Genomic DNA, 8639 nt, shown 5'->3' on the forward strand with positions numbered 1-8639 from the left:
CTTACTTCATTCTCTGAAAAAGAGTTCACGAATTTGGCTTTCAATGGGTTGAAATTTAATCTTATAGAAAAATTCGAGATTTTGCCGATTTATTTCAATTGGCAACGAGAGTGTCTAAGTATGAGCAACTACTTAAAAAACAAAGATAGAGAGCCACATGAAGACTTTCTGCAACGTGGCTTTAATGGAAAGATATGAATCAGATGATGTATCTAAGCAAGATAAAATTCGGCAAGGAAAAATGCAATTTGTTGATGCCACGGGAGTCTATGATGACTCTAAATTATCTAATTTAAAGGAATCGAACGATCGATAAATTATTCAGTTTTTTTAAAGGGGCTTATGTTGACACAAAAAATGACTAACTTTTAGTTATAATCGACAAGTGACAAACCCAGTTGACAATAGAAGAGTTTGGTGAACAACGATAGTTATTAATAAAAAGAACAATGGGCAATTTGCTAAGGAATTTAACGACGGCAAAGATCAGTTATTACAAGAAACCTCATAAGGGATGAAGTCATTGATATCTGCATGTAACTGCCGAGTTGCAATATTTTCGGATATGTAACTTCTGTTAGACAAGTGTTGCTTATAATAACTGCTGGGTGGTTATATTTATGGCCACTATTTTAGGATTTTATAACTTCTAGTGGATAAATATTGTTGTGATTTCTTTTGAAGATAGGATTAGAAAGCAATCTTTTAAATTCAATAACAATTTGTAACCGTAATTAATTGTAGGTTTTAAATAGCCACACTATACTATTTGCAGAGACTCTAATCAATCACAGAACTCAACATTCTTTGCAAAATTATCTTTCATCTTTACTTTTTCGCAACTTAATTGGCCGGCCGCGATTGGCTCTAGTGTTAAATTTCTTCTCATTTACTTTCCTGTCCAAAAGGTCACAATCTCTATCGATTCACTCATTGATCCATCCATACTTCGAAAGGTATTTTATCGATACTTTCCGGGGAAATAACGGTGGTAGACTATTCGAAAACTTGAGCGCATAATCAATTAATTTTAAATAGCTTGATTCACCAAAATAGAAGGAAATTTGAAAATCTTAGATCTCAAGGCCACCCTCTCTCACGTGGCAAGTTTGTAGAACGATGGAGGAGAGGTCGATTCATTGCGTACGGGGGAGGGTAAATGAAAACTTGCCCTGGGTCTCTTAAAACATTTTTACAGAGATGACCAAACAGCTTACACCAGCAAAAAGAAGAGAGGATTACAAATATTCTTTGGACTGCCCGAGCGAGAACGCAAGGAACCCAAAACGGAAAGCTAAAGTTTGGCACATGCAAGAAAGAATAACCCCCACTAAAACAAATAATAATCATAATGATAAAGAAGACCCTCTTTCTCTTCACTTCATCGTCCTCCTCCATATAATAATCTCTTGAACACGGCAAAGCAACACCAGCATCATCATCATCAGTCATCTCTCTCTCTCTCTCTCTCTCTCCCTCTCTGATCGCCAACAATGGGACTCTGCTCCTCCAAATCCCAGAACATTCCCATCTCTTCTTCTTCCTCCCAGTCTCCCCCTCGCAGGAAACCCCACCCACCGTCTAGAGGCCCGCAGCCACAACCACCGCCAATGCCACCGCAATGGCAACCACCGAAACCGCCACCTTCGTTCACCGGCCAGCAGCCGCCACCGCCGTCCTCCCAGATCGGCCCCATCCTCCGCAAGCCCTACGTGGACATAAACACCCTGTACAATCTGGACCGCGAGCTCGGCCGCGGCCATTTCGGGGTCACCTACCTCTGCACCGAACGCTCAACTGGCCTCCAGTACGCGTGCAAGTCCATCTCGCGGTGCAAGCTGGTGACCCAGAAGGACATCGAGGACGTCAGGCGAGAGATCCTGATGCTGGAGCACCTGTCAGGGCAGCCCAACATCATGGAGTTGAAGGGCGCGTACGAGGACCGGCAGTATCTGCACCTGGTCATGGAGCTTTGCTCCGGCGGCGAGCTCTTAGACCGGATCATTGCCAAGGGGGCGTACTCGGAACAGGAGGCGGCAAGGATCGGGCGGCAGGTGGTGAACGTGGTGCACGTGTGCCACTTCATGGGGGTGATGCACCGCGACCTCAAGCCCGAGAACTTTCTGCTCGTCAGCAAGCACGAAGACGCCCCTCTCAAGATCACCGACTTCGGCCTCTCCGTTTTCATCGAACCAGGTCGGTTGGTTCAGTTGTTTGCTGCATGTTGTTTGGATTAGAATTTTCCTTGTTTAGCTAGACACACGAACCAAAGAGGCGATCCCAGCCAATAGTCCATGCGCACCAGCCACGTCTGGAGGCTAGTTACTCACCGACTGTGAACTTTCTTCATCATAAGTACTAGCACAAGGAAGGAATAGCTACCAACTATCTTGTTCTTTCCATCATCTTATGGACTACACAAGTAGAAGAAGGGACGCCACGAAAGCCTTGCTGTTCTTGATGCTTAGCTTGCCGTTTTGTTTATGGGGGGTGAGATTAGATTGGCGTCCAAGTTTGCATCTCGCTGACGTTGGAGTAATTTGTTTGGCACTTTTCCCTTTCTTGTTCGTGATTCAGTATGGGATGTTTGGCGATGCTTGTCTTGTCGGTTATTCCGGAACACGTGGAACCGTTTTCTTCATCGGTTTGCACACATTTTAATCTTTTGTCTCCTTCAAGCCTCTGATTCTAACCAAGTCTTTCCGGAATCTGTTTGAGTTTATAGAAACGAATGACGTCGAAGAGATGCAGTAATTGACTACATTCTTGCCTTTCGGGCATCGTAGGTTGCGTTTTCTTCGCGGGGTTCTGTCGCCGACTAGAATTAGCTGAAAAGGAGAATGACGAGGGAATCCATATCATCGCGGATCGTGAATATTGGAAGCTGATGATGCTTCGATATGGGATTTTTTTTCTTTTTTTTCGGGTGAGTGATGATGATATTTCGGGTCGGGGTCAACGGGCAGGTCAAGGATGGGTCAACCGTTGTTAATAATTGAATCGAGAAAAGCTAAGAGAAAAGAGAGGGAGACAAAAAGTAATGAAAAATAATTGGGGCTCCCATGAAAAATTCTTGATCAAGTGAGCCCACTTATTTGATTCACGTTGGAATCGCATGATTTGAAGACTAAAATAGAGTGGACCAACATTTGTCGAGTGCTCATAAAACTTGCACTATGACCCCAGAGCCTCGTCTCGAAGATTCACCAAATGTGCATAGGGGAGGACTGGCTCCGGCGGGACATTACTAGGTGGGTGTTGGAGAGGGCCATGATTATTCATGGGTTCAAGATTTGAGTAATCGATCCAGGACAAAATTAGGAATTTTGTCGGGCCCGACCTAAACCATTGGTGAGGTTCCACACCAGTTCCGATGAGACTAGGTTCTGTTCTTCGTTCATGAATCTTGGACCTGGTTGAAATCAGTCCGTTGTCGGCTAACCAGTCAGACGTAGAAACCAGTAGCGAAATCGGTCCAATAGAAATTGCAATCAAATTTCTTTGTTTTGTTACTTAACAAGCATTTAAGGGCACTATTTCACAAAATTCTTTTTTTGTTCTACGTAGAAGTGAAAAATCACATGAATGAAATTTCACATCAGATATAATCTTTATTTTGGATCGAAAATACTCCTGTTGCTTCCTAAATTCTTGAGTTCTGCAGCTTAATTTCCTCTCTGCCTTCCTCATTTTTATTGGGATAGAATTGCTTCTCACTCTTGATTCTCTCTTCCAAAAGCTCCGATGCTAATGAATTGCTTTTATATACCAGTTTAATGGAATTTTACTTGTGTCTATTTCTCTCTCTAGCTTAATTTGTGTAGGAAATTTTGTCTATTTTCGATGAGTAACTTCTAAATTTATTAAATTCATGTACATTTTATACCATAGAGTCTGTTTCTGTTTCTGTCTTATCGTATGATTTGTTGCTGGAATTGCGGACTCGGCGAAGTTCTGTATTTTAGGAAGTTTTCCAAAAGTCACCGTCTTAGGTTCTAAAAAGATTAGCAGCATGTAGATCGCGTGGTGATGCTTGTTAAGTAACTGCATCAGACCATCTCAGGTTTTGTACCACCATGTGTGGTATCTGTACATCCTAAAGTCATGTCTGCATTAACCTAGGAAGAGGAAGGAGTTTTGCAGTAGAATGTCGCTTTTGGCAGAAGGACACTAGAGGTGCCAAAAGTTGGGTACGGCACTCACTTTAGTGCCAAAAGTTTTTTTTAGATCACTTAAGTGCCATTTAAAAAAAAACAATCATTTAAGTGCCAATTCCAATTAGGGTCGCCGAAAATCCGACAATGCCATTTTTTTTTATTAATTTCTTAGTTCAACGTGCTCGCCGGTGTGCCCAGTTACCATATAACCTCTAAATTACGTCGTTTTTCTCCTAAATATAATCCCTAAATCGATTTTTTTTTTGGAAACCTAAATCAATTGACCAAACAAATTTCCACTGAGCTTTCTGTGTTCTTGAATGTGCTCTGTTCCGAAGGACTGGTGGTGGCCGGCGACAGAAGCTAGATGCTAACCAGAGATGATGGACAATGAATAGTGACGGAGAAGCCTCTGGAATCTGTGAATGGATGGAGATTTTTACTTTGCTCCCTCTCGGTGATCTATCGCCCTATGTTCCAATGCCCACAAAAAATCCGATCATATGAGAATGGTCATTAGTTAGATGAGAGAGACAACTAGAGAGACAGAGATTCCACTCCAGCGTCGATGCGGTGACCTCCTTTTGGCGTGCGCTCAACAAATTTTGCTTCGCTTTGCCTCCACGGTGCGTGCCCATTTCCACCATGAGACTACCAAGAAGAGAGATTTACAAGATCCTCAAATGGCCAATTCCCATGCGGCAGCCAAGTCCGCGAAATCGCAAAAATCGGCCTCTAAAAACCCTAATCAGGTGAGTAATTGCTCTCCGAAGAACAAAATTTGAGATTGAAAGTTTGTTTTGGCGAAGAGGAAGGCAAGTAAGGGGGAAGCCAAATCTAGACGAGCGACGTTTGGAGACTGAGATAGGCAGTCCAAATTTGGACAAGCAGCTGGCGAGCGACGCATGCTTGTCCATGACCGTCGTCGACGTCATTCGGCCAGATCCGGTCACCTCAATTAGTGCCGACAACTAGGTTGGTGGCAACGATGGGGGAGCGGTGAAGGTCGAACTCGGAGAGAGAGGGAATGATCAAATGGGTTTTTTGTGGAGATGTGTAAAACAGACCGCCTGGACTGGACCGGTCGGTTTGGTCCGATTCCCTGGAGTGTCGGTCCGGTTCCCAGTTCCAAAGGGGAACCGGACCGACTATATATGCTTTTTTCTATTTTTATTTCTTCAAAAAAATTAGTAAAATGTGAACTAAACCCACGTACAACGCTTTCCCCTTATCGTCGCACCACAATAGCTCTTCACCCATCGTCGCTTCCATCAATATTTTGAGATATGTCACTCTCCCTCGTTGTGGTGGGAAAAAATATAAAATTGACCGGTTCCCGGTCCTAATAACAAACGGTCCGATCCTCGGTTCTCAAAATTGGGAACCGATCCTCCCAGTCCGATTCCCGGTTCCAATTTGGAACCGGACCAGACCAACAACTAATCACCCCTAGTTTTTTGAACAAGAGGGATCGGAGGAATGCAGGTGAGGGAGCAAGCTGACGCCATTGTTGCAGAGAGCGAGCTTAGAAAGAGGGTAACAGTCGAGAGAGATGAAGAGAAAAAAAATGCCCATATTTTCTCTTCTTCTTTGTAGGACAGTAATCAAAGAAGTTCACATGGACTGGTTTTTTATATTAATTTTTTTAATATAAATGCCACGTATATTTTTTGGCTGGAAATTCTCGCTATAAGCACTTAAATGATTGTTTTTTCTATGTTTTGGCTCTTAAGTAAGCCAGCGAAAGCCTTTGGCACTAAATGAGCATTGTACACAACTTTTGGCACTTTTAGAGTTCTCCTGCCATCACTCTTGAGTACACCCTTTGACGGACTAGCCGCTAGGTGTCTAACTCTCTTATTTTCCTCGTGACTTGATCATCCAGCAATGAAATTAGTAAATCTTAATGGGTAATTTGAAACATCATTGCAGGGAAGGTGTACAAGGACTCTGTGGGAAGTGCGTACTATGTTGCGCCGGAAGTATTGAATCGAAACTACGGGAAGGAAATCGACGTCTGGAGCGCAGGTGTCATCTTATACATCCTTCTTTGCGGTTCACCTCCCTTCTGGGCAGGTAAGTCTTTGCTCTTACTATAGTTGTTCGCTGATAACTATATTGTCAGGTGTTTTCCGGATTCAATTGCAGTTTTCCACATCCTTGTAAATCGTTTTTGAGAAAACAAACATCTTTTGTTCCATTGGACATCGATCCTGATTTCGCAATGATCAATTCTTGTTAGACTAGTATCTCCTGATTTTACTGTGAATCTGTAACATTTATCTCCCTTTCAGAGAATGATAATGGTATATTCAAAGCAATATTGGAAGGTGACCTGGATCTAGAAAGCACTCCATGGCCATCCATTTCCTCTTCGGCGAAGGATCTCATCACGAAAATGTTGATGAGGGATCCTAAGAAAAGGATCACCGCCGCAGAGGCCCTCGGTAAGTGCTCCTTTTTCTAGTGAAATTCGGTGGTTTCATATCAAAATCAACCAATTCCTAGCGAGTTCATGAAACAATATTCTTTGATCAAGTTTGTCCACATTAATGTATTGACAGGATAACGAATTAGATCATAGTTTAATTGGCAAATCTGAACCACAAGTCAGGAAAAGTGAGGAATGTCTTCTTCGTCGAATCAACCTTTTGTTCATCAAAATGCGTACTTGATAGCGAACAAAGATGTATTGCCGAGCTTTCTAATAGATTCAGACCGTCAGTTCTGATTAAAAAAAAAACCCAAAAATCATTAAAAGAACACTGACATATTGTTAGCGCACAATGTATGGACAGAACATCCTTGGCTCCGGGAAGATGGACTAGCATTTGATAAACCTATTGATAATGCTATCTTGCGAAGGATCAGGCAATTTAGAGCGTCGAACAAGCTGAAGAAACTTGCCCTGAAGGTAATGTTTTTCTACTAATCTACGGATATATTCCTTGCATAATTGGACATCAGGTTCCAGAAATAAATTAGGCAGTCTAGCTTTGTACACTTCTTGAACAATCATCATCTCGGTTTTACTTGAATTCATAGCTCTTATCAGTAGTCTATATTATATGATTTTGGCGACAAAGGATGCTATTCTATATTCTTGAGGTGTACTTTTTTTTTTTGTCGAATTTGAGGTGTACTTGAAGAGCTGCTTCAAAGTTGCGCTTTCCTTACTGGAATTGTTATTGAGGTAATTGCGCAAAACCTCTCGGAAGAAGAAATCAAGGGCTTGAGACAAATGTTCAACAACATGGACACTGACGGAAGTGGTACGATCACATTCGAAGAATTTAGAACAGGATTGTCTAGGTTGGGATCGAAGCTCACTGAACCCGAAATAAGGCAGCTAATGGATGCTGTAAGCACAACCGATAGTTTGAACTCTCTTTTACTTCTCTATGAAACACTCAGTTACAGTGGAGGAGCTTTTCTCTTCGGGAGGTCACTTCGAAAATGCATTTCTTCTAACAGGCTGATGTCGATAAGAATGGGACCATCGATTACACCGAATTCATCACTGCCACGATTAACCGCCACAGGCTTGAGAAGGAAGATAATCTGTTCAAGGCTTTCCAATACTTCGATAAAGACAGCAGCGGGTTAGTGTTGCTTTCACCTTGTTTCTGCTAGGCTCCAATGTGTTATCCCTAAAGAATAATGAGAATTACCTTATTCGGAGGACGTTTCGCGACTGCTGTTCGGAGAGAGATTAAGGTCTGCAAACGCAATTGAGGGGCCAATGTATCCCAGAACTCCAAAACCTCTTAAATCAAGAACATATCATGCTCAGTGTTGTTAGTGTTCAAAGCTTTTGTATCTGCTTATTTTCTTGACCTGCATTTCGGCTTGCTTAAACTTCTGTAGGTTTATCACGAGAGACGAGCTGAGACACGCTATGTCACGATACGGAATGGAAGACGAAGACACCATAGACGAGATCATCGAGGATGTCGACACAGACAAAGTATCTAATCTTTCCTTGACTCTTAAACTTTGATTTCTCGATCCCTATATCCCCAAACTCATTCAGGTTCATTATGATCCCGCGTATGTGATGCAGGATGGGAGAATCAATTACGAGGAGTTTGTGGCCATGATGAGAAAAGGAACTCAAGATCATAATGGAAACGGGAGATAGGAGGAAAGGTAGATGAATGATTATTTGCACTCCTTTTGTACATTCATCTCTATAATAAGCCTGGACTTCCCAAATTATTATGTTTAATAAGATCGTTGATCATTGGAGAATGGGAATGCAGAATAAATATTTTCCCTTCAGCTTTCTTTTCAGTCTCACATTACTATAAGGATCGCACATCCAATATAAAATATTTGAATTGAGTCATAATTACTCCACACCACTAGCCCCTCGAAAATATGAAGTTTGTGAGCCCGCATCACAGCTTCACCGAGATACTATTGACAATCAGGAAATCTATCCAGGTAGCTATAACAGTTTCAAAATTCACTCACGATCTG

At 42.2% G+C, this 8639-nt stretch overlaps 1 protein-coding gene across 1 annotated transcript; it reads left to right on the forward strand.

Annotated features, from left to right (window-relative positions):
• Positions 1 to 1297: 1297 nt before the first annotated feature.
• Positions 1298 to 8434, forward strand: LOC130134420 (calcium-dependent protein kinase 29-like). Its single transcript, XM_030590965.2, has 8 exons — positions 1298 to 2196; positions 6090 to 6233; positions 6452 to 6604; positions 6956 to 7071; positions 7351 to 7518; positions 7632 to 7759; positions 8025 to 8124; positions 8221 to 8434. Exons 1-8 carry the CDS (start codon positions 1494 to 1496, stop codon positions 8296 to 8298), a joined length of 1590 nt encoding a protein of 529 aa, XP_030446825.1. The 5' UTR covers positions 1298 to 1493; the 3' UTR covers positions 8299 to 8434.
• The last annotated feature ends 205 nt before the right edge of the window (positions 8435 to 8639 follow it).

The sequence above is a fragment of the Syzygium oleosum genome, unplaced genomic scaffold (genome assembly GCF_021117445.2).
Source record: "Syzygium oleosum isolate NSW1041296 unplaced genomic scaffold, Sole_v2.1 Sole_v2.22, whole genome shotgun sequence".
NCBI classification, from domain to species: Eukaryota; Viridiplantae; Streptophyta; class Magnoliopsida; order Myrtales; family Myrtaceae; genus Syzygium; species Syzygium oleosum.